This window comes from Pempheris klunzingeri, chromosome 1 (assembly GCF_042242105.1).
Source record: "Pempheris klunzingeri isolate RE-2024b chromosome 1, fPemKlu1.hap1, whole genome shotgun sequence".
In the NCBI taxonomy this organism is placed as follows: domain Eukaryota; kingdom Metazoa; phylum Chordata; class Actinopteri; order Acropomatiformes; family Pempheridae; genus Pempheris; species Pempheris klunzingeri.
In genome coordinates, this window is record NC_092012.1 from 2,542,970 (window position 1) to 2,570,637 (window position 27,668).

Below are 27,668 nucleotides of genomic sequence, written 5' to 3' on the forward strand. Positions count from 1 at the left end.
TGTCTGTCTGTCGGCCATCTTGGTTTCACTTTTTGTCACTGGCAGTGGCTTCCCACTGGGTAGCAGTATATGAGATGATGCAGTAGCTTCCACTGTAGTGACTGATGTGCAACTACGCCATCAAAACTCATGAATATAGAAGAAAACAGCTTTTGAATAGCTGCACACTGAAGTGACCTCTATGCATGAGAGGGTTAAAGAATGTTTATATGGCTTCAAACTGTTTATATATCTTTATATAACTTTCTGTATATATTTAAAACATGTTATTTATTTTTAAACATTCTGTATATTCAAAACATTTTATTTATATTTAAAATTGTTTTGACATTTTTTAGAACTGAGCGTCGCAGCGAGTTCACTGATGACTGACATCCCTCATGACAGCAGCTCGTAAATATAAAATACAGTAAAAAACACATTTATATAAAAGCACATTGATTTAAAGAGCAGATCTGACTCACATTCCTCTGGATGAAGTCCCAGGCCTGCTCCGTGGTCGAGTTGTTGCCGGGGTAGTTGTCCAGCACCTTGGTGACGATCTTGGACATCTCTTCATTCAGCTGAAAGACAGAAAGAGATGAAAATACAGACTCAGCAACGTGACGACGGCTGAAGTAAAGACGGAGAAAGCAAAGAAATGGCAGTTTTTACTTGTTATAATCTGTTTTTTTTGGTCCTTGTTTCATGTTGGAAAGAATTTCTCTTTTGGTTTCTTTCTTTCTTGTGAACATTTGGATGCATCGCTTGTTTTGTGACGATCAAACTAAACAAATATATTTATCCCACAGCTGTAAAGATGCACAGAAACAACAGGAGCTGGAATTAGAAGCAGCAGGTAGCCGTTGGTTAGCTTAGCTTAGTTTAGCATAAAGACTGGAAACAAAGTTAGGCTCTTTTGTGTAATGCACCAGACTCCATTGACAAAAAGACAAATTTTACCATGCAGAACACTTGAGTTGCTGGTCTACCACCTTCTCCTTGTTTTTGTGTTACTGTGTGATTTTAGTGTTTTAAAGGATCAGTTCGGATTCAACACACTGTTTGTGTAACACGCAATAACGCAAACAAACTAAATGATCAAGGTAATGTTAGACCAGTAACTCCTGTGGTATGTGGGATAAAATTAGTGTTTTTGTGAATGGAGTCTGGTGTTTTTGAAAATACTTATATATCTTGTTATATCTTGTTTGTTTAATTCTTGCAAAACCCAAATATAAAAGCAACACCTTTAGAGAGAACTTGGCAAGCTGTTTCCACGTGTTTCCAGTCTTTATGCTAAGCTAAGCTAGCCAGCAGCTGGCTATAAGAGCGGTATCAATCTTCTCATCCAACTCTCTCATCTAACGCTCACAAAAAAAGTGAACAATCGTATTCCCCTAAAGTTCTTTTAACAAAAACCTAAATGTTCTTTGACAAAGTGGGAATCTGCTGATATACAACACCATTAAAGGGGTTTTATCTGCGCCACGTTTCACTTCTCAATACTCTCACTTCTTTTTCAGGACTTTGGTTTGTCAGCTGGCATGAGCCGTGAGTTCTTGCGGTGGACTCTGGCATTCAGATATGAAAGATGCAAAGTCTGAGTTTCTTGGATATCCCCGATTGTTAGAGTCAGGAGCCAGAAACAGCCACGTGGGTGCAATTGTTGCTAAACGTTCTCATGTTGAGACGTTCAAGGTCTCCGGTGAAAAAAAAACACACTCTGAGCAAGAGGAGGGGAGAGCGCTTTCTTTTTCCTTGAACCTGTTTGGCAGCGACGCAGCGTTCAAGAGCTTCCAACAAATGATCAGATACAATAAACAGAAATCTGTCTGAAGGGCTGAAGCTTAAATAAAGACAGAAAACATGTTGATCCAGAACAACAGTGGATGTAGAAACAGAAACTAAAGATCTGTGAACCCTCCAGAGGAGATCTGATCTGTTTCAGGTTTTAGTTTCTGAGCGACGGAGATTTGATAGAACAGAAAGATTTCCCCATTATTGTCCTCATTGTGGCCTCCATAGACCTCCACTACACACTGACACACTGACTAACTAGCACACACACACACTATAGACCTCCACTACACACTGACACACTGACTAACTAGCACACACACACTATAGACCTCCACTACACACTGACACACTGACTAACTAACACACACACACCATAGACCTCCACTACACACTGACACACTGACTAACTAACACACACACACACTATAGACCTCCACTACACACTGACACACTGACTAACTAACACACACACACACTATAGACCTCCACTACACACTGACACACTGACTAACTAGCACACACACACTATAGACCTCCACTACACACTAACACACTGACTAACTAACACACACACACACTATAGACCTCCACTACACACTGACACACTGACTAACTAGCACACACACACTATAGACCTCCACTACACACTAACACACTGACTAACTAACACACACACACACTATAGACCTCCACTACACACTGACACACTGACTAACTAACACACACACACACTATAGACCTCCACTACACACTGACACACTGACTAACTAACACACACACACCATAGACCTCCACTACACACTGACACACTGACTAACTAACACACACACACACTATAGACCTCCACTACACACTGACACACTGACTAACTAACACACACACACACTATAGACCTCCACTACACACTAACACACTGACTAACTAGCGCACACACACCATAGACCTCCACTACACACTGACACACTGACTAACTAACACACACACACACTATAGACCTCCACTACACACTAACACACTGACTAACTAACACACACACACCATAGACCTCCACTACACACTGACACACTGACTAACTAACACACACACACACTATAGACCTCCACTACACACTGACACACTGACTAACTAGCACACACACACTATAGACCTCCACTACACACTGACACACTGACTAACTAACACACACACACTATAGACCTCCACTACACACTAACACACTGACTAACTAGCACACACACACTATAGACCTCCACTACACACTGACACACTGACTAACTAGCACACACACACTATAGACCTCCACTACACACTGACACACTGACTAACTAGCACACACACACTATAGACCTCCACTACACACTAACACACTGACTAACTAGCACACACACACTATAGACCTCCACTACACACTGACACACTGACTAACTAACACACACACACTATAGACCTCCACTACACACTGACACACTGACTAACTAGCACACACACACACTATAGACCTCCACTACACACTAACACACTGACTAACTAGCACACACACACTATAGACCTCCACTACACACTAACACACTGACTAACTAGCACACACACACTATAGACCTCCACTACACACTAACACACTGACTAACTAGCACACACACACTATAGACCTCCACTACACACTGACACACTGACTAACTAGCACACACACACTATAGACCTCCACTACACACTGACACACTGACTAACTAGCACACACACACTATAGACCTCCACTACACACTGACACACTGACTAACTGACTGACAGGTGAGACTGAGAAGAAAGAGGAGGAGGAGGAGGAGGAGGAGGAGGAGGTGACACTACTCACCACGTCCTTCTGGAAGTAGATGAGAGCGCCGGCGGCTATCTGAGCGATGAGGATGAGCAGGAGGCAGGCGAAGTACTGAGGAAGAGGAGAGAGACGACAGGAGGTGAAACATCTGCAGTAGTAATAGTGGTAACAGTACTAGTAGTGGGTGTACTACTAGTACTACTAGTACTAGTAGTACTAGTAGTACTAGCAGTAGTACTAGTAGGAAGAGTACTAGTGGTTGTCTGAAAGAGCCTCGTACAGAAACACACTGAACATGAGAACCGTCACTCACCAGGCCGAGCAGACAGCGGATCTCATAAATGGCCCCCAAGCAGCCGAGGAAGCCCATGAGCATGGAGAAAGCTCCGACAGCAATCAGAATGTAGCAGGCGACCTTTACAGCTGTGGAGTTATCTGAGCGGAAACAGAGACAAGTAGTGTGAACCATGCAGCACATTTAAGAGGGTGAAGATGTTTTTAGTGCTCCAAGCAGAATATCTATATAAATATACAGCATCATTACATTTGGGCAAACCTCAAAGCCACCAGACTCCATTGATAAAAATGGTAATTTTACGTCACAGAACACAGGAGTTGCTAGTCTACTGCTGCCTGGCTCAGTGAGTTTGTTTGTGTTATTGTGCAACTCTGGTGTCTTAAAAAGTTAGTTTTGATCTGAACTAACATGTTAAAACAAACATAGTCGCATCAACTTGACCAGCAGCTCCTGTTTTGTGTGAGGTAAAATTACTGTTTTTGTCAGTGGAGTCTGGTGTGGGTCCTTGAGGCTACGGCGTAGTGGTATGGAAGTGATATTAACTCCGGTATTTTTAAACCTGGGCCCTATTTTTACACATTTTGGGTTCAATACATTACTATATTATACAAATATTGTGCTGAATCAGATCTAACCCTTTAAAAATAACACAATAATACAAACAAACCAGACCAGCAGCTCAAGTTCTGTGCGGTAAAATCACTGTTTTTGTGAATGGAGTCTGGTGTGTGTGCGGAGAGCGACATAACGGCTGTTTGTGACAGCATCATGGAAAGGATCCCTACAGAGAGAGACCCGGAAGATCCTTTTGGTTTAACCACAAACAGCCGTTATATCGCTCTCTGCACACACACCAGACTACATTCACAAAAACAGTAATTTTATCTCATAGTTCACAGAAGCTGCTGGTCTACTGCTGCCTCAATCTGTTAGTTAGTTTGTGTTATTGTATGACTTAAGTGTCTTAAAGAATTAATTTGGGGTCCACACTAACATGTTAAAACACCAAAATCACAGCAACTAGAATTACAACTCCTGCATTTTGTGAGGTAAAATTACTGTTTTTTTCAAAGGAGTCTGGTGTGTGTGCTGTTTGTGGTTAAACCAAAAGGATCTTCCAGGTCTCTCTCTGTAGGGATCCTTTCCATAATGCTGTCACACACTTGGAACAATCTGAGCCAAATTTATTGTTCAGTACGAAGGCTTCTATCAGATTAAGATCATGTGTTTTTTGATTAAAGGGGTATTCCAGGAATTTAATACAGTTTAGAGTCATTTAATAGATGTTGACAGAATCTAATAAAAGCAAAAGTTCTGCAGGATCCTTTAGATGCGATGAAGAATCCTGTAGAGCTGCATTTGCCTTCAGCAACAATCTGAACAAACTAGCTGGTCAGTTGTCAGGAACTGGTTTCAGTTTCCACATGTGAGATTATCAAAATAAAAGACTAAAATTAGAAGCAAATGCGTGGCTGCGGTGCTCCACTTCACGGTGAGTGATCAGGGTCCAACGTAACACAGGAAGCTAAAATAAAGCCTCAATTCAAACCCTCGAGCCAGGATTTGGGGAACCCTCTTTAGCGATGAAGTGTGACTCATCAAGAACCGAGACTCCGATTCATTTAGTCCCAAAAAAAAAACACTGAACACACAAAAAAAAAAACTGTGAATAAGCTGCATGTAGGAAGGAACACGTCAACATGTTGATGTCTGCCAACGCACCATTTTTAAGACTGAACCCCCCCCCGTCACCATCACCATGACCACCACCTCCCTGCAGACTCCTCATGGCCTCAAGGCATCATGGGATACCCCCGGGGGATCAGTGAACCAGAGCACGCAGCTCAAAACCAAGACAAAGGCAAACGAGAGGAGTTTATGATGGAAAATTAGGCTACAGAGGGGGAAGGGTGGTGATGCAGGAAATGAAAACCTTATTGTGAATGTGTGTGTGTATATGTGTGTGTGTTTGTGTGTGTGTGTGTCCTGACAACCATGAGCATGTTTTTAGGGTTGGCCTGCAGGGCGACCAGAGCAGCTCGTGACCTCAGACTGAAACAAGTTATTTCCTCACAAGAGTCAAACTTCTTGGAAAAGTTTGCAAATATCAGGAATTCAACAGTTTCTTACCAAGATTGAAAAACATTCAATGCCACTGTTTAAAATACTTTAAATTTAACACAACATATGCAAAATCTCCATTAAAATAAACAAATTAAGGCTCAGTACTGTGAGTCTTTGTCTGCTGCTAAGATTTTACTCCTGAAGAAACAAAAGTAACATAACACAACATATTTAGGAATTTGGAATTGGTCCAGTAGGCTGCAATGGCTGCAACGTGATCCTTTGGGACACCTGCACCTGATCACAGTAGGTCCACTAAAAGTGCTTGTTTGATCCACTGACAGGCTCAGAGTGTTATTCTAAGTGTGTGACAGCATCATGGAAAGGATCCCTACAGAGAGAGACCTGGAAGATCCTTTTGGTTTAACCACAAACAGCCGTTATATCGCTCTCTGCACACACACCAGACTACATTCATAAAAACAGTGATTTTACCTCGCAGAACACGGGAGAAGACTTAGATATTTTGGGTTTGAAATTGCTGGTAGGAACAAAAAGTATTAATGAGCTATTGGTGTTTTAAAGGGTTGATTCAGATCCAACACAATATTTGTGTAATAGGCAACAACAACAAATAAATTGGTGGAGGCAGCGATAGACCAGCAGCTCCTGTGTTCTGTGAGGTGAAATCACTGTTTTTGTCAATGGAGTCTGGTGTGTTTGGAGAGAGTGATATAACGACTGAATAACACTTCAGAACAACAATCTGAGCCTGTCAGTGGCTACAACAAGCACTTTTACTGGACCTACTTTAATCAGGCAACAGTTCACGCAGTGATCATCTGCTGTGAGCCCATAACGGGCCACTGGCCGCTTTGTAAAATGTTCCATTGAGCATCAATACGTGTCATTTATGTGCAGACACAAAGATAAACTGTCCTGCTGCACTTTAACCCTCCGAATGACCGCATTCCCGACCTCGATGAAATCCCCGGACTCATCTGTCCTCTCTGCCCTCGGCTCGGACAGACCGGTGATGTAGTGCGTGGCTCTGTGTGTGTGTGTGTGTGTGTGTGTGTGTGTGTGTGGTGATGATGAGTAAGGCGGTGAGCGCACTGGGCTGATGTGATGCATGCTGATGCTGGACGGAGCAGAAAGAGCCCAGTGTGTGATGGGAGGACACCTGCAGAGAGGCCACGGGCCGAGGGACAAATGTCCTCAGTGACGCTCACACACACACACACACACACACACACACACACACACACACTCACACACTCACACACACACACACTGGCTGTCTCTCTATTACACTAGCTCAATGTCTGTCTCTATATTTCTGCATCAGTCGCCTCCTTTCTGTCTCGCTGACACTGCTCGCCGCTCTTATTCTCCCGCTCTGATAAACTCTTACTGTTACTTTTTCAGTTCTTATTTGTTTTCTTCGTGAATCTCATGAGCACAGCTGGAGTGAGCTTGTGGTTAGCTTAGCTTAGCTTAGCACAAAGACTGGAAGCGGGGGGAAACAGCTAGCGTCCGTGTCTCTAGGTTTTTCTGTGTTTCCTGCACCGTCGGATGGCTGTCAGCGACTTTTCTGACACAATTAGCATCCCAATTAATATTACAGTTAACGTGGATTATAGATCCACCAAGCTAACCATGCTAACCATGCTAACCGAGCTAGCTCGCTCTGCCCTTTTGTCCAAATATGGTCAAAAGTGACGGCCAAAACAGCCGTTGGTTCTTGGCGATGACTCCAACGTGAAGCTGCCGTGTGGATGAGTTCATGCTCTGACTTTAATCATCCTGAGTTTCTTTAAATTGTAATCAGAAGAAATTAATCAGTTTTTAAAATAAAACATTTCCACCATTAAACATAGCGTCAAGCTAGCAAGAGATATTTATGATGGTGGCTCATGTTTAGCGGCTCATTCTTGATTCGTTGGGTCTCTATTAAATAAAGAGTTTGGTGCCGACTTGCTCTTTTATGATAGTTGTTGATTAATTGATTGATTGTTCGTTGCTGCTTTGCCGACAAGCAGCTCATAATGTGCTCGTAACTCGATTTATGAGCAACGACAGAGAGTTATGTTTGCAAGAATGGTTTTGTGGAGCAGAGCTTCACAACTTTCACTTTATTTTAGTATTTAACTGTTCTTGGAGCAACTGAAACTTTTCAACTGTCCCATTTTTAGGTTTTGCAGATAATAATCGTCATTTTAATGGAACTTGACGACCGTATTTTCACCTAAAAAAAACCTCTTTAAACCTCCAAACAGCCCTTAAAAAAGTTGTGAGGACCAAAAATGTCCTCATAATGCTGGAATGTCCTCACAACAGTGGTGTAAACCCAAACTTTGTTCTCATAACTGTACACACACACACACACACACACACACACAGGCAGCCTGCAGGCAGAAGTTGGCCTGTTTTCGGCCTGTTAATCATGGCTCCATTTGTATTGGCCTACATGCACTCTACAAGTGGATTAGTAGAAAGGGTCCTCTGGAAATAAAACAATAAAAGAAAAGAAAAAAAAAACATATTGGCCATTTGTTTTGTTTGTGTTTTAGCTTTGAGATCCAGCCAGAAGAGGAATCCACCGACAGAAAGCTGACTTCACCCGCTGCTGTGATAATTACAGCAAAACAGGCAAATAAAAAAGCAGCAGGTCGTGTGAAGTAAACATCAAACGGCCGACACTCACTGAGGACGACGATGAAGCTCTGATTGTCCAGGAGGAGCCACAGTCCGAAGCCCATGATGATGGCGCCGCACAGCTGGAGGGAAACACACACACACGCACACACACACACACACACACACACACACACACACACACACAGAGGTCAGCCATTAAACATGCTGCAGACATGCTGTACATGTGTGTGAGCTCATATTTCAGCAGAGTGGAGACTTCAACAACACGTTCAGCTCTCAGTTCGGCTTCACGCTGGTTGTACTGGTGCTTTAAACACACTATGTGCTCCTGCGGTGCTGGATGTTATACTGCGTTGATTGTCTTTGAGTGTGTGAATGAACTGTTTATGTGTACGCTCCTTAAAAAGGGACGAGTTCAGTATCTTAAATTAAATTTAAAGTCTGCTGTATTCCACTTTTGGCATCTTTTAATCACCTAATGGCCAAACATGTCCACATTTTCTTGTGAAGACCTGTTTTTATTGCATGTTTGGCTCCATAATCGTGATAAAAAAAAACTGTATAAGCTGCATTTTACAACAGGGAAACATTTAATGTGGAGCAGCAGCAGCAGGAGGAGGAGGAAGTGTTCAGTTTGACAGCTCTGATACAGCTGAAAGTTATCAATGACCAGTAAAATAAAGCTGATATGTGAAGTTGGAGTGAAACTAAAACCGCAGAGATGAAGCTTTCCTCTTTAGCCTCCAGCACTTTTTGTTTTACACAGCTGAGAGAAAATCAATTCAGTGCAGAGGAGTAAAAATTATTAAATATTCAGTGACTCTATGCCACATTTTACCAGGTCAAAACCTTAAATATCTTCAATTTACAAGTCACAAATCAAGTCTTTAAAGGAGGATGTTGGTATTTGGCCCCTATTTTAGTGTCTAAATGGCTGGTAGGTACAAAAAGTGTCTATTATATCGCTCTCTTTAAAACACACCAGACTCCATTCACAAAAACACTCATTTTACCTCACAGAACACAGGAGCTGCTGGTCTACCCATCGGTTAGTTTCACGTTGTTATTTTGTGTTACACAAATATCGTGTTGGATCCGAACTAACCCTTTAAAAACATCACGAGTCATTTTGAACCCAAAATATGTAAAAAAAAACACATTAGTTATTCTTTAAAAAGAGCTCACAGCAGTAACATCCAAGTTCTAAGGACTTAAATTGTCCTCAAATCTAAAAAACTATTGATATCAGCCTCTTAAAATGTCAAGTGTTCATTTCATGTTTCTAAAATATATAAAACAAAATAATCCTGAAGTCAGCTGCAGCCTGTTTAGTACTCAGTATCTCAGTGTTGAGCTGTAATTAGACTAAAATTAAACTGAAAAGTCACAAAAATTCTAGAAATGATCATAAACTGAGAAGCGGGAGCTTACGTTCAATATGACAATGTTCAATACAAAATAAATTAGAAAAATTAAACACTTCCTGACAAACAAAACAAAAATACTGTGACTTAATAATCATAATTTCTGCCCCTCTGCTGTCCTGCTGCGTATGTTCGGCTCTCTTCAGTGGAGGATTACAAACACACGCACAGAGCGTTCATCTGTCGGCATGGTTTGGTAAGAAGCTCTTAACCTCAGATCACAGATTTCATTTCCCTCCACCGAGGAGGAGGCGAGAAAGTGAGAATCTCTGTGGTAACGAGGCCACAAACACTTGATCTGCACAGTAATTAAGACTCAGAGGCGGAGAGAGACAACACGGATGAACAGCTGACGCCAACATCCCCACGTAGCTGCACTTTTCTGCGACTTCGGCTGTGACATAGTGGCCAAAAGCAGAGTCAAATAAAGTGGTTTACGATATTAGATTATAATAGAAAGAAGTGTTGTGTTTGAGTGTTTTTCTACTGTTCTTTCCCAGAGCTAAGAGCCGAACCACCCTGCAGACAAACAGGATGTTTGGCGACCTCAAACCACTTCCTACCTGCTCAGACGACAACAACAGGGAACAAAATTCAACAGAACGAAACAACGTTTTTTTTACCATTAAGTTCACGTTCACAGTTCACATTAATAAAAACATGTCCTCTAAGTGTGTGACAGCATCATGGAAAGGATCCCTACAGAGAGAGACCTGGAAGATCCTTTTGGTTTAACCACAAACAGCCGTTATATCGCTCTCTGCACACACACCAGACTCCATTCACAAAAGCACTGATTTTACCACACAGAACATTTGAGTCATGCCTTGATCGGTTAGTTTGTTTGTGTTATTATGTGTTACACAAATACTGCAATGGATCTGAACTAATCCTTTAAAACACCAAATTCACACAATGATACAAACCAGCTAACCAGTCGAGGTAGTGGTAGACTAGCAACTGCCTTGTAGAATTTGTGATTTTGTACATGGAGTCTGGTGGGTTTGAAGAGAACGATATAACGACTTTCTGTCTTGTAATCAGATTGTTATTCTGAGTATGTGACAGCATTTTGGAAAGGATCCCTACAGAGAGAGACCTGGAAGATCCTTTTGGTTTAACCACAAACATGTTATATCGCTCTGCACACACACCAGACTACATTCACAAAAACGGGGATTTTACCTCACAGAACACTGGAGTCACTGGCCCTCTGCTGCCTCGATCAGATGGATTGTATTATTGCTTTATTTTTAAACGGTTAGATCAGATCCAACACAATATTTGTATAACACAGTATGTATTAAACCAAAAATGTAATCCTTTAATATCGTCTCCACAGCATATACACTCCTCACTAAAAGTCAGGGATATTCAGCTTTCAGGTGAAGTTTCAGGATGAACCTAAAATGCATTCTAACCTTTCCAGGTGAACTTAATGTGACCTTCTCTAAACCTTTGAATGCACATGTCCAACTGTTCAGTGTCTCAGTACTTTCTGCACCAGCTGCTGTTCTCTAACAAGAAGCTTAACAGCAACATTCACAACAGGTTTGATCCATGAATCCACCAATACATTTCCTGCTTCAGTTAGAATTGGTATTTAAACAGTCCTCCTCATCCTGCTGTTCACATTCTGACATCATGAGACCAAGACGACACCTAACAGTTGATCAGCAGCACCTCAACACTGGAGGCTTCAAACAGGAAGTCCTCAGACGGAGGTGTCCACTGAGCTTAGAGGGTCACAGAGTGTCATCAGGAGGTTGGAACAGTGATACAGAGACTGGAAGAGTCACAGAAAGGAGAGGAGTGGACGTCCTTTGGCCACGTCCCAATTTATTGAGACACTGAACATGTTTTGTTGTGGTATACCTACCACTGTTGGTAGATTTTCTTTCAGTAAACTGTTTAAGATGAATAAAATCACCAGTGCATGCTTCTACTTAAATGTCCTACTTTCATGATATAATATCACTGTAGCATTCACTTTTTACATTTTCCATATATTTCACCTGAAAGTCGAATATCCCTAACTTTAGTGAGTAGTGTATATATGCAGGTTCTTTATTGTCACACAGCACAAATCTTTGCATGAGATGGCACAAAATTTAGTACTCGGGTCCTGGTTATAAGCCAAAGACTTATAATATTTCTAATTATATTTAAAATCTTTCTGTTCCATCAAATCTCCATCGCTCAGAAACTAAAACATGGAAATAGATCAGATCTCCTCTGGAGGGTTCACAGATCTTTAGTTCCTGTTTCTACATCCACTGTTGTTCTGGATCAACATGTTTTCTGTCTTTATTTAGTCACATTTCATTAAAAAACATGTCTGATTCCTGTATTTTTGGCCCAGTCTGAAGCCTTTTCTCACTGATTCTGCTTTATTGACTTCTGGAACCTTTTAGCTGAAGTTGGACACATTTTAGGGACATGAAACATCTGAAGATCCTCCAAGAAATGACGTCACAATAAGAATAAACACCAGCGAGGACGCAGAGGGACGATTCAGATTAAAGAGCACAACAGAAATCAATAATATTAGATGCTCACAGCCTGTTGTGGAGCTGAATGTGTAGTAATTTATTACAAATGTGAGTAAACTAAGTGAGAAATGCACCAAACGTGGAAACATGCTTTGGTAAAAAGGTGCATTTCTCCTTTAAAAAGGCACATTTATTGTCATTGATACTCACAAAGAAGATGAGGTTGAAGAGGAACAGGAAGTACTTGGTCGCTGTCATGCATCCTTTCCCCATGTTGCCGGCTCTGCAGACACGAGAAACGACATGCAGGTTATCGATACAGCAGGTGAAGTTATTCCAAGTGCGGCAGCAGAGCTCGACCGTGCGACCGGGACGTCTCTGAGGGGGGTCGTGGTGTGAACAAGTGGTGACAGATGCCACCAAACCACAGACCTCTGAGGCTAAGCCGCTGATCATGATCCGGACTAGAGAGGAGGAGGAGGAGGAGGAAGAGGAGGAGGAGGGAGGCTCAAATCTTCCAGGATTACACCAACAAAACCAGAACAACGTCTCAGATCCACACGAACGTTTAGAAGAAATCCACACATGAGCTTTACAGTCAGATTACAGGCGGATTTATTTTGTCCTCTGAAAATTAGTTTGTCTTTTTTCTTTAATATCTGCAGATTAAAAGCAACATTTTTGAGTCGTGTAACTCTCTGTTTATACTTACTGTACAAATTTAAGGCACCTACACGTGAGTAAAAAGTTTACCTGAAGCGTACCTGACTGTACCAAGTGCATGTATTGCATTGTTGTTGTTAAATATACACTGTATGATCATTTTATAGAATAATAATTGGTATAGATGACACTAACTAACAGTAAACACAGCTGCTTAAATTAGCTCCACTTTAAAAAAAATCAAGAATAAAGTGGTAATAACAAATATATAATAATCACACATATAATACATATATATATTATAATCACACACACAAAAAAAAGAATTAAATAATAAATTGCATCCAGCTCTTGTTCCCTCGGGAAAATCTCCATGACCTTTCTGTTTCTGTGTGGTGGCTCATATTTACGGAAAATGCAGCCCGACCTGAACGCAGCAATGTTATTTTTCCACCCTCTCCTCACCCTCTCCTCACCCCCTCCCCCCAGTAACAGTGACGGCCTCTTACTGTCCAATAAATCTATGAAAATCTGGGTGAAATCTGGAGGCGGTGTGAGCGCCGTGCATCCGACCCACATTCCCATCACTGTAACTGGGTTACTGTTACAGCGCTGCCTGTGCCAGTTTAAAGAGAGAGAGAGAGGGGGGGGGGGGTACCTGCAGGGATGACCGAGGGAAGAGAATATGCAACGGGGAAGACATTTGGCAAACAGTCGGTGGACAGCCAGATGGAAAGCATTACCGACTATAAACAGAGCAGACTGAAGCCTTAACAAAGAGCAGGAAAACTCCTCCAGCTCGTTTGAGTGCAGATTCACAGTCACATGCTGGCTCCCTAAATTAGGCCACGGTCGCCAAAACTTTAAGACACCGCTTCTCTAGAGAGTATCTGCAGCCTCGGGATGGTGAACGTGACATTCGGCTCTGAATAACCAGCCGCGCTTGCTTTTAAAGCTGCTAAACTACGTGTTAAAGTCAATTAACTCCGATGACCACGATTCTCTTGCAGGGGCAGAGAAAATCTCCAGAGAGTCCAAAATGGAGGACGCCACCTCAGCCGTGTTTCACCACCCAGTTTTTATTTAACCTCGTCCGTCGGAGGATAAACTGCTGCTCAGAGGAGGAATAGTTTGCAGACACTCATGAGGCACAAATATGTCTTTTATATGAACTCTGTGGGTTTATTGTCCCCCTAGCGACGGAGCTAACGAGCTCGCTAATTGAGAGCCGGCGAGCTTGTTCGTTCAGAGAGCCTCATTTTCCCTCCTCAGTTACATTTTATTGCACAAAGCGGCGAACAAACCGAGAGACACTTTGGATTCACACACAATGTTCGCTTTAAATTACATAACGGTGCGTTCAGGGCCTCCCCGGAGGTCTAAATCTGGACTGGAGGTGGACAAAAGCATTGATATCCACTTCTGTTTGGACAAAAATAAACAAATAAAAAAGGTCCTGAAACAAAAGCTTTGTTAAATTTAGAAGTGCCACGGAGCCACTTTGTGCTGCAGCTGCTGAGTGAATACAAACATGTCTGCTGCAGGAATGCACACGCTGTTTCAATTACTTTATTACCCAAAAAGTTGTTGAATATGGCAAAATGTCTTTTGAATAAAACCATGGGGAAGAGACAACTCACAGCAGCTGCTTTCTTTTTACATGAAAAAACTCCCAAAACTTGCAAATGTCTCAGAAAAACTGTGCAACTTCTCAGAAATAGAAACTCGCTCTGGAGTCCATCATGAAGGCAGCGTTTATACAACAAGAAACAAAGCTGCGGTTGTTAGATTTTGCTGATTTGACTGGAGTAGCTGCATAGTTTGATTGTTTGATAGTGTGCTGAATTAGGATAATCAATAACGACAGCGTTCAGCCGCAGCTTCCGATTGGTTAAAAGTGTAAAACATGCTGCGTGTGCTTCCAGAGAGCATTTGAACTTGTTCGCTCTATGTGCTCATGCTTGTCGCATGTTTTCAGCGTTTCTTCTCACCAATTTCTATTTTGTACTTAAAAGATGAAAGTTTTCAGTTGAAGCCACGAACACGCTGTTCAATACATTTATCGCTCGCAAATAAAGTTAATAGTTCATGAGGCACTTTAGTGATTAATAAGGCCGTTTTATTTACGGCAACGCACATAACGCACATTTTTAAATTATAATGGTTTGTTACAGTAGTGTGTTATTTAGCTAGCTAATGCTAGGCTAGCTAACGTTAGCTTCTCTGTATTGCTACTAAATCATGTTTAAGATTTTCGTTAATTTGTAGATACACAAGCACAAATATGATGATAACTGTGCCAACGAGCGCTTTAGCAGCGACTCATAGCCGACCATGTGAGGTTGTTTTGTAGCTTTGACGCCCTTATCTAGCTAACGTTAGCTTCGGTGTTTAACTGCTAAATCATGTTTGCTAGCTTTTAAAGATGAATCGTAAATCAATAGTTTTGTTTTTTTGTTTTCAGTTCAATTTATTCTTTATTGTTTAGTTGCAAATCAGAAGAACATTTTCTTTCATTTCACCATCAGATTTTGATCCATTTAGTCCAATAACATTTGGAAAGTCTAGAAGAGCCACAGGATTAAATCATTTGATTCCCATTCGAGATAGTGGAGAGCTAACAGGAATTAGCAGAGGGCTAACAGGAAGTTAGCAGAGGGCTAACAGGAAGTTAGTTGGCTTTTAAAGATAAATTGTCAATTAATAGTTTTGTTTTTTGTTTTCAGTTCAATTTATTTTTCATTGTTTAGCTTTATTTAGTCTGCAAATCAGAGGAAATGTTTCTTTCATTTCACCATCATTCACTACTATCTGGAAAGTCACACGATTAAATCATTTTATTCCCGTTCAAGTCAGCAGAGGGCTAACAGGAAGTTAGCAGAGGGCTAACAGGAAGTTAGCTGGCTTTTAAAGATAAATAGTAAATTAATAGTTTTGTCGCTCGTAGTGTGAACGCAGCGTGAAGCTTACGTGAGAATTCTCAGGACCTAGACGGAGCCGCACTGAAGTTTTGAGAGCAGAGATGAAGAGTTAAAATGAAAATGATTGTCGGACACAAACAGAATCAAACGGCAGGTCAGATCTGAAGTTCTGACCCAGTTCACACAGACGCTGAAACTGGGTCGTCTGTCTTCAGTGGTCAGAGGGAGCGAGTCCCAGTTAGCACACAGAGCCCATCATTGACCACACACCTACACACACACACACACACACACACACACACACACACACACACACACACACACACACACACACACACACACACACACACACACACACACACACACACACACACACAAACACACACACTTTAATGTCCAAAAGCCAAAGACAGTAAATGCATCTTTTGTGGAGTTGACGACTGGCTGTCCGCCGCTGTTTTTGTTCCTCTAAAACGAAGCCACGTCAGTATGAGAAACAATATTGTGTGTTTTTTGAACAATAAACCATCAAAGCTGCTGCAGTCCGACCTCCAAACACACAAATATGACCCTGAACACTAAATGTTTTTATCCTGATTTCTTGTTTTCGTTCTTTTAATTGTTTTTACTTCCTATGTGCTTTTTGTCCTTTAGTCTTATTCTCATTTTAACCATCATGTCTTTGTTTGGTAAAGCACTTTGTAACACTGGTAAGAGGAGTTCTATATAAATAAAGTTTATTAGTAGTAGTAGTAGGACGACATATTATAATTATTATTATTAGAATAAGGGCCCTTTAGGATGTTCAGGATTTTGACAGGCTGGCTGTGACCAAACTAAGTCTAAAAACTTATTTTTTTAATTGTGTTTTAGTCCATTTTATGAGTAAAAAAATGTCGTTTCAGTGAATTAAAGTGTTTTTTCACACCTAGTTTTAGTTTCTAGGTTGTTTTTATTAACGTTCTGGTCTGTGAAAGGACTTCAGCATCACCAGAACACTTTTCTTATTGGGAAATAAAACCCAGATTGGTGATTATTTTATTTCTATGGTTTAAACTCTGAAGTTTCCTCCCAAAAAAACAAGAGATTAAACAAACCAAAGGCTGAACAGCCGCGACAAGCCGAAGCAGCGCTAAAAAAACTTCATGCCACATCGCTGTGGTTTCATGTCTCCTTTGTAAGAAACAAACCCTCCTCCTCCTCCTCCTCCTCCTCCTCCTCCTCCTCTTCCTCCTCCTCCTCCTCGGTTGTACCAGGCACAACAACACACAGCTCACTGACGCTGAATGACGCAACAGCACTCAAGATAAGAGCAGGTTTCTCTTTTCTCGAGCACGTGGACGCTCATGAGTGAAGGAGATAAACCGAGTCAACGTCTGTCTGTCAGCACCATAATCACATTTTAGCGCCCAGTTTCCAGCCGCCATCACGTATCCAGCTACAAATATATATATTAATTTAGCTTTAATGTGGCCTGTGGTCCATATCTTCTCACTTTGCCATCATCTTGTCATTACTCTCCATTTGAACTCCCTCCAAATGTTCAGATTAGTCACCAAATGCGCCTCCCTATGCACACAGCACTCCCACTCAGGTGTGTCCTGGTGCATTTTGGCCTCCTCTGCTTCATTTAAGCTGGTTTCTGTTCTACACGCACTACAGATAAAATGCAGCTGAGCCGGCCTATTCGGTGCCAAAGTGATGACGTGCGTCTACAACATCTTTGTTTACGAGTCGTGCTGTGAACTATCTACAAAAAGGCAGAGAGCAGTAACTACAGAAACAAAATGTTTCCATGCTGGAGGCAAACTGTAGTAGATAGTTAATAAAACCTTTACTTAATGGGCTTGGTTCTGTGGATCGGCCGTGAACAAGCTGCGACAAGCTGTCAGGTAAATTGCACCTGATCAAAGTACGTCCACTAAAAGTGCTTTGTTTTTCAACGACAGGCTCAGAGTGTTATTCTAAGTGTGTGACAGCTTCATGGAAAGGATCCCTACAGAGAGAGACCTGGAAGATCCTTTTGGTTTAACCACAAACAGCCGTTATATCGCTCTCTGCACACACACCAGACTACATTCACTAAACATTCATTTTACGCAGGAGTTGCTAGTCCACTGCTGTCTCAATCAGTTTGCTTGTTTGTATTATTGTGTGACTTTGGTGCTTTAAGAGGTTAATTCAGATCCAACATAATATTAGTGAAACACATGGTAAGACAAACAAACGAACCAATCAAGGCAGCGGAAGATCAGCAACTCCTTTCTTCTGCGAGGTAAAATTACTGTTTTTGTGAATGGAGTCTGGTGTGTGTGCAGAGAGCAATATAACTATATAACTATATATATATATATATATTTACTTCACGTGCTGCTGTTAAGTTAAACATGAAACCATGAGATAATCCCTCACAAACTCTATAAAAACGTCACGCTGAGTTTGAAAACAACGGAAAAAATAAAAAATAAAAATACTTACAAACAGTAGATAACAGTGAAAAATAACTTTAAACAAAGACAAACCCTCCACTGAAAGTCTAAACTTCGACATATTTGGCTTTGGCTGGATATTAACAGCAACTATAAATATTTCCAGTCCAAACTAATATATTCAAAATGCAAACAATTATCATAAAATTATTTATTATCATTTTTTTTTATTTATTATCATTTTTATTATCATAAAAAACAAAAGAAACCAGCAAATATTCACATTTAGGAAGCTGAAACTGCATTTTAGCTTTAAAAAATGATCAGAAAAGATAAATTCTACGTCTATGACTTATGTCTTTTAATGAACCGAGTATGAATATAGAAATGTATTTCTATAACCTTATATTTGGGTTTTAGGTAGACAGGCATTTGTGTTATTTTGAGGTTCTGAGGAATTCTGATTGACTATAGATAATCAATCAGTTAGTACTAACTATTAGTGTGAAATTTCAGCTCCTTTTCGTGGCGTTAACGTGACGGTTTGGACTTTAAATCTCAGTGTGTTATGTATTTGGTTAAAATGAGGCGGTCGGCGGCGTTTCCCCCTGACAGAGGGCAGGACAGAAGGCGTCCGTCATCCGTTTGTGTTTTCAGTCGTACACGTCGTCGTACACGTCGTCGTACACGTCGTCGGCGTGTACACACTCTTTGACGGGTGCAGAAATGTGCAGGAGGTGCGTGGGGGCAACAACAACAGCGACGACAACAATAAAGTCTTTTGTTGCCGCTCGTCCCTCGCTGTTCCTTTTCATAACCAGCTCAGAATCTATTTGTGGCCTGAAATTTAAATCTCATATTAGGATGAACAAAGACGGGGTTTTATCTGACGCTTCTTCTCGTGTTTGTCATTTGAAACTTAACATTGGCCAATTTGTTCCTGACACAGGCTGCTGGTGTTTGTCAGACAACAGGCTTTTTCTCTCTAATAGAGAAACGATTGGCATGTTGGGAAATGTGCTTATTTTCTTTCCTCTTACATGAAAAGACAGATGTGACTCTTATGACTGTGTGTGAAAGGGACTATTCTGATTTTTCTGGTTGTATCCACAGTCAGTGTATTACCTACAGTGGATGGCAGTTCGGAGAAGCAGGCAGGGGTCCAGGCACAGAGGCTGATGTGGACGGGGGCGGCAGGAAAAAAACGGATTTTTGCAACCTATTTTTTCAATATGTGCTATATTTAAAATATCTTCTCTGCTTTACGTTGCATCAGACAGCCATTTGCATCAGGGGACTGCAGCCTTTATATGGTTCTCTTCAAAGCCACCAGACTCCATTGATAAAAACAGTAATTTTAACTTAACAGAAGATGGGAGTTGCTGGTGTAACTACTGCGATTTTAATGTTTTAACACGTTAATTTGGATCCAAATTAACCTTTTAAAAACATCTAAGTCACATAATAACACTTAAACTAACAAACTAACAAACCAGCGGTGGACAAGCAACTCCACTGTCCTGCAAGGTAAAATGACTGTTTTTGTGAATGAAGTCTGGTGGTTTGGAAGAGAGCACAGGTGGACGTAACAGCTTCAGTTGCCCTTCAGAAAGGACTGCCTGACATCAATGTAAAATGGTAAAAACATTCTTAATATGAAGTACACTTCAGATGTAGATCATTTCAGGTGGGTCTTTTTTTTTTTTAGGAGGATAAAATCAGTTTTTCTGCCCAACCCAACTTTAAAATAATTGTTTTCCTCAATGGAGTCTGGTGGCTTTGAACAGACCAATGTAACGGTTGTTTGTTCTTAAACAATATCGAAGCCAATATTCACTCACACTTTTGGCACCGTTTTGGTCCCCACCAGCTCCTGAGCACAAGAACTGGAAACAGGTAAAAACCAAAACAACAACCTAAAGACGCTAAAATCCTCTGGTAGAACTGAACTGGAGCGTTCAATGATTATCTGTCACAACAATCAACGCTTTTCACGTTTTATATACAGTAATTAAATCCTTTGTTCATACACAGATATTGATTAGTGTGACTTTAAAGTATATTTAAACGCTGTGACCTTGACGACCCATCACGTGTTGCTAAATTTTAATTATTTTACTCCTCAAAAAGTCCCTGCTGGAGGTGCTTTACTCTTGTGGGAGGGACTTACAGTGCTGAATACGTCTTATTTCATCTGCAATTTTTAGTCGCACGCAAAAATGACGTCACTTTTTCAAACGCCTTCGGTCTAATTCGCTTAATCTTTGTGGATCTTTTGGACTCGACCCCCCGGGAAGGTCGCCACGCTTTGGAAACCCAATTTTACACAGTGGCCGAACCACTAATTACAACAATGGTGCCCAAAAAATGAGACTTCTGCAAATCATGGGAACATTTTCTTGTCCGATACCATTTGGAAAACATAGAAGAGCCGCAAGATGAAATCATTCAATCCTCATTCAAGTTAGCGGAGCGCTAACAGGAAGTTAGCCACTGAGCAACTTTAACAGGAATGAACAGAGCCTCCTACGTTGCATTCAGGTGTCTGTGCATCAGCAGGAAATCGTCACGTTTAAGAGGAGGATATAATAAACACACTGCCCTCAGCAACACCCCCTCCATGTCTTCTCCCCACCTGACTAAAACCTCCCACCTCCCCTCACAGGGTCCCACTCAACAACGGCAGCTTTCAGACACAATGTTCAACAAAAGGGGGAAACTCGACACACGGAGGGCTGCTCCGGCCTTACGTTTCCTCTGCACAATAAAAACAGCCGCGGCCGGTTGAAAGACGGCCTTTTCTCACCGTGAGACCTTGTTTTCAGAGACACCCGACACGACACCTTTCAGCCGCGGAGTAGACGACGTCAAGCTGCTCTGAGCTCCAGGATCTGGTCCACACCTCGTGGAGAAGTAACTCGAGCTGACAAAACCATGTGGGAACACAAAAATACCTGCAGTACATGGATGCACTGACAGATATCTAAACAAGTTATGGTGACTTTGGTATTTTTTTTTACATTATTTGGTGTCCAAAAGTACAAAACAGTAGTGGAAGTGGTCCAGTAGATCAACTCAGCAAGCAGCTTCAAAATTGGCTGCAATGGTTTAAATCCTTTGGGACAACTGCACCTGATCACAGTAGGTCCACTAAAAGAGCTTGTTTGATCCATTGACAGGCTCCGAGTGTTATTCTAAGTGTGTGACAGCATTATGGAAAGGATCCCTACAGAGAGAGACCTGGAAGATCCTTTTGGTTTAACCACAAACAGCCGTTATGTCGCTCTCTGCAGACACACCAGACTCCATTGACAAAATTAGTGATTTTACATAGGAGTTGTGGTCCATCACTGTCTCAACCAGCTACTTAGTTTGTGATATTATGTGACTTTGGTCGTTTAAAGAGGAAAGTTCAAACCCAACACAATATTTTTCTAACACACACTAACAGAAATAAACTACCCCATCCACACAGTGGCACAGCAGCGACTCCTGTGTTCTGTGAAGTTGAAATTACTAGTTTTGTCAATGGAGTCTGGTGTGGTTAAACCAAAAGGATCTTCCAGGTCTCTCTCTGTAGGGATCCTTTCCATGATGCTGTCACACACTTAGAATAACACTCTTGGTGCTGCAGTGACCGTGACTCTCCTGCTTGTGGGGTGAGGACAGGAGGGAGGGGGGAGGATGCATGGTTGGATGAATGAGGGGGGGGGGGGGGGGGGTCACCAAAAAACAAAGAGAGGTTCTGCCCGAGCTCGTCAGCCAGTGAACTTCCCGCCCAACATAATTAATTCAACGTTTGACCGCTCGGTGGCCAAACCAGTCCAAGCTCGGCCTCCCAGATATCTCTGTTCCCGCTCGCCTGAAAGGAGCAAGCTGTGCCGGTTGCCATGGTGACGCCGTGCCGGGGAGGGCGGGGTGGGGGGGGATTGTGGGAAAAAGGAGTCGCTCAGATCTCATGCTTGTTTAGAGCCGAACTCGCTCGCTCACTCCCACAACGTGGAGCATGTAAACAGAAATCTGTGCTTTGTGTTTCTGCTGCGTCTGTAATTATAAAACGTATAAACAGCGTATTATAACACTGGGAGACATTCTGCATTATCAGAATGTCACTTTTCATACTTTGCTGCTTAACTTTATGTATTTTATGTATTTATTCAGACTTTTAGAGCCCAAACACAGAAAAGATTAAGTTTACTGTCATAAGAGATGAAGAAAACTAGCAAATAATCACATTTCAGGAGCTGAATCAGTGGTTTTTTTGTTGTATTTTCTTAAAAAAAACCCTGCAGACTGTGAATAAAAGTATGAAGAGCGTGCAGGAGCTTTTCTGTCTTCTTCTGCACAGAGGAAGAAGATCCCTTCAATCGTCCTCGCCGTTTTGTCGCGGGGGAAGAAATGTGAGCAGCCCGAGTGGCTCAAACCCTATTAAACCCATAATTACCCCTCAGGGCAATTCCACCAAGCAGGGTAAACAGGTTGAGGGCTGGATCAGCGAGGGCGAGTCCCGGCTGGAGTCTGGATCATCACACACAATGTTTTCCACCTTTTAAAAACACACATCCGGCGAAGGGAAGCAGCCACGTGCATTCAACTCAAGCACAAGTATGAACTTTAGGCGCTTTACTAGCGAATTTACATTTTCTGCCGCTTTGTGCTTCTCCTGCACTGAATCTGAGGGGTAAATATTGTTCTTCGACGGCTCTAGTTGTGCTACAGGTTACAGTTTTTCACCTCCGTCCAGTCCAGTGAAAACCAGAAACCTCCACGTGTGTGTCGAAGGATGAAGAGCTCCTTCAGGGGCCTTCTGCAGCTAAACACACCGTCTCAAACCTTCTCAGATCAGCTGGAAAATGCACCACGTGGTTCCTGCAGGACTGCAAACATATGGTGATCTTATGGACCATGATGCATTGCTGGAGATTAAACTACCAAACAGGATATAAACGGTGCCCTTAAATGTGGTCGAATATTTCAAACCCTCTTGGTGCATTTGAGTTTGCGAGTTGTTGGTGTTTTCATAAATTGCTGAGATGATTATAAAGATAATTATTTAGCGGGTGGTGAGTTAATATATTGTAATTTTAGGCATAAAGAGTTTTTTTTTTTTCTTAGTAATAGTTTGCCCAAACGTTTCCCGCTTGCTAGCTAGCTAAACTGTTAGCTGCAGTTAGCTTGAACAGCAAACAAATCGCGTGCACGACCTTAAACGTCTTCAGCGGGAAAATACAGCACACGCATGAATGCAGCAGTGGGATTACTGATTTTAATGATTTAACGCCGTAATCGGACATTTGAGGCTTCTTCCACAGCGAGGAGGAGGAGGAAGAGTGGCGCAGTGCATTCTGGTAGTTGTAGGTTTTCTGCCTTTAGAGATGGTGTCTACATCTGTCTTCATTTAAGGCTTTTTAATGCCAACGTTTAATCATATTTAAAGCCAAAGAGGCGACAACGAAGCGCTTTAAAGCCTTGAGTTGTGTCCTTGGTAACAGAATAATGGAGACATTTGAATTCAACTCTGAAAAAGAACATTTTTAATTAAATGTTGAGGCATTTTGAGCTTGAAGTGGATTTAAGGCTGACAGGCTGACTCAATGAACCATTCAAGACCTTCACAAACTGACTATTAAGACTATTTAATACTTTTTGAGGCCTAATGTGACTTTTTTCTCCGTCCTCGCTGGTCATTTAGCTCCAATTTCAAAAACATTTGCACCTTTTCAGCCCAAATTTATGAACAAACAGCAGTGAAACACTAATTTAATACAAAAACATCAGATATTATATTCAAACGCTGACTTTTTTTTACCATTTTACTGCAGAATGAGCACTTTGACTTGCAGTGGAGTGTTTTCCCGGTGTGGTAGTAGTACTTTTACTTGAATAAAAAGGAGTACTCTGAGTACTTCCTCCTCCTCCTGTCGGGCTAAACTTGTCACGTTAAAGATCTCAGAATGCCGCCAAACCGGTACCGAGTTCCTGGGAGCGGAATAATCCTTCAGAGGAGACCCACGCCGTATGGAAACATAATTAAGGTCAAGCTGCAGAGGGAAGCTCGACCTGCAGCTGAACTGATTTACAGCCTCACATGTGGAGGAAAAGACCCGCTGACGGGTCGGAGAGATGAAATATTGGCCGGCTGATGCCACCATGCACGACACCGACCCACATTCCCATCTGAAACACACACACACACACACACGCACACACACACACACACACACACACACACACACACACACACACACACACACACACACACACACACACACACACACACACACACACACACACACACACACACACACACACACACACACACACACACACACACACACACACACAGTGCTCGGTCGATCGTCCTGCAGAGGCCGAGCTGCACATCACGTCAGAGTTACTAAACATTGATTGTTTTATGACATTTCAGACACGGTCGCTCCATCCAGCTTCTCCAATAGGAGGATTTACTCTGGTTTTAAATCACTGGAAACTGATTATTGTTGGGTTTTAACATTTAAAAAGATGTTTCCTGTGACTGAATTGAAGTTTTTTCTGAGTTAGTAACAGAAATGAAGGTCAAAACTGTAAGAATCTGCAAAAAACACACAGTTATCCATGAAGATTAGAGCCAGTTTGAATAAATAACGTCACTAAACCATCAGGATGCTTCAAAGCAGCCTGACGAAGAGCCAAACTGCCATAAATCTGCCAAATAACATAAAACTTTACACATAAATCTGCCAAATAACATAAAACTTACAACATAAATCTGCCGAACTGTTAAATAACAGAAAATTGTAGCTTTGTGCTGAGAAACTTCTGATAATCAATTAAAACCTCTGACGTTTGTGGCTTCTCACGTGTAAAAACTAAAAGGTTCACCTGTTAAAAAGATGACAAAGGTGTTCGTGTTCGTGTTCGTGCGGCGTAACCGTGACGTAGCGAAGTACGAAGTCAGAGTGACGTTAACAACGAAACGTGAGACTTTAACACTGGAGAGCAACGTTTGTTTGCCGTTTCACACCAACAGTTAGAAAAAAAGCTTGACCGCGATCGTTTCCAGACGTTTTTCATCACGTGTTGTGACGAAACTGTGACGTTTCCACAAAACTGATTTATTTTTCAACACATTTTTGATTTTGTTTGATGGTTTTCTGCCTTTCATGATGATAAATTAAACAAAAGCTCAACATCTTTTGGGTTTGAACTTGAAAATAAACTAAATAAAACATTTGAAGACGTCAATTTGAGCTGCGTTTTTAATATTTTATGACAAATTTGACGTAGAACTAACAACCACACGACCACCGAGCGACTCCTGAACCTAATTACAGCTTCTGTTTTCATTTCTATTCTTATTTTATACACATTCAGACACACACACTCCAACAGCAGAGGATCATCTTATCTTACTAGTGATCAAACAATAAATTGGTTAATGATTAACTGATAGTGAACATATTTGTCACATTACTCCCCCAAAAGCAGCCTGAAAGTCCTGCAGTACTTTTATTTTCTCTTTTCATCAGATTGTTTAGAATAAATTTGTTCAGATGTTTAGTAAAGTTTAAAGAGTTTTAGAGTCACGGGATGTTTTAAAATCAGTGGATCCAACCACAGAAGCCAGGATATCAGACTGTCCTCTGATCTTTACCTTTATTTCTGGTCAAAATGTGGAATAATTTCCCCTCTAAAATTAAAATAAAGAAAAAACTGCAGTGTGGTTGTGTATCATGAGACTCGTGTTTTAAAAAGGTGCCAAATGCAAAAAAAAGGGCATGAAAATGATCAATTATTGGCTTAAAATACTTAGATATTGATTGGATCAGCAGGCAAGAGCTGATATCTGCCAAACAGTCCTGTGTGGGACAAAGTCCAACAAGAGCTGATCAACTTAACCTTCACTTTCTGTTTGCACCAAACTCCATTCAAAAAACAGCCGTTTTTAATCAGAGATGACTGGCAGTGCTGCTGGTCTTGCAAAGCTTCAAATAAGTTGTAGTTCCCACAAACGCGGAATTAATCACCCGATCTTTTCTTTTTTTCTCGTGGGTTTTCATACAAGAGTCTGGAAAAAGATCTTGAAGCGATGAGCTGAGCGACACAATGAGAGTATTTTTCAGCAGAATGTGAAGGGAAGATTTGTACTGCAGCAGCTCACTGAGTAACAAGTGGTCTGACAGTGAAGCTCCTCACCGAGTCACAAACACATAAATCACACTCGGGCGCCACATCACCAGCTCACCGCCTATAAATCCACCAAACTGCGCCAAAACGGGAACAAACCAGCGATCAATCGATAAAAGTGCTGATCGATCCGGACCTGATCAGACTCTCATACTCACTAAAACAGAGAAAGACGCACCAGAGGAGCAGAGTTTGCAGGAGAAGTTTCCCCAGCTGGAGGTTACTTACATGCGTGGGTCTGTTTGTTTTCTCCTGCGGGGATCCTGAGTGCGGGTCTGAGTGCGGGTCTGAGCGGACTGAGTGACCTCCGGACCGACGGGAGCAACAAAGAGTGTGTGAGGAGGAGCAGCAGCAGCAGGAGGAGGCGGACACACACACACACACACACACACACACACACACACACACACACACACACACACACACACACACACACACACACACACACACACACACTCCTCCGGTCCACCGTGTGGCAGATATGAGAAGTAACCAGCCTGCTGCCCCCCCCCTTTAACCCCTGAACCCCCGCAGAGCTCATCAATAACTAAACATGCGTCAGTTTATCATAATTATCACTCAGAGGGCTTCGATCAGAGAAAGGTTTCTGTTATTTCATAGGAAGTTTTCAATCATTTTGGAAAAGTTTCTTATTAATTTGATACATTAAGTCATTATTTGGAGAAATTAAGTCATTTTTTAATATATTAAGTCATTATTTGGAGATATTACATCATTTTTTTAATATATTACGTCATTTTTTTAATATATTAAGTCATTATTTGGAGAAATTAAGTCATTATTTGGAGATATTAAGTCATTTTTTAATATATTAAGTCATTATTTGGAGATATTAAGTCATTTTTAAATATATTACGTCATTATTTGGAGATATTACATCATTTTTTTAATATATTACGTCATTTTTTTATAT

The 27,668-nt window shown here is 41.5% G+C and overlaps 1 protein-coding gene across 1 annotated transcript in view; it reads right to left on the bottom strand.

Moving 5' to 3' along the window:
* Window positions 1-27,033, bottom strand: part of LOC139200440 (CD82 antigen-like) — a 32,070-nt gene extending 5,037 nt beyond the window's left edge. Inside the window, exons 1-6 of the mRNA XM_070829740.1 lie at window positions 26,963-27,033; window positions 12,745-12,817; window positions 8,665-8,737; window positions 3,909-4,030; window positions 3,632-3,706; window positions 465-563 (exon numbers count right to left, since the gene is read on the bottom strand). Of these exons, the coding sequence (XP_070685841.1) occupies window positions 465-563; window positions 3,632-3,706; window positions 3,909-4,030; window positions 8,665-8,737; window positions 12,745-12,807 (432 nt within the window). The 5' untranslated portion in view covers window positions 12,808-12,817; window positions 26,963-27,033. The remainder of the gene's footprint in view (window positions 1-464; window positions 564-3,631; window positions 3,707-3,908; window positions 4,031-8,664; window positions 8,738-12,744; window positions 12,818-26,962) is intronic.
* Window positions 27,034-27,668: the final 635 nt, after the last annotated feature.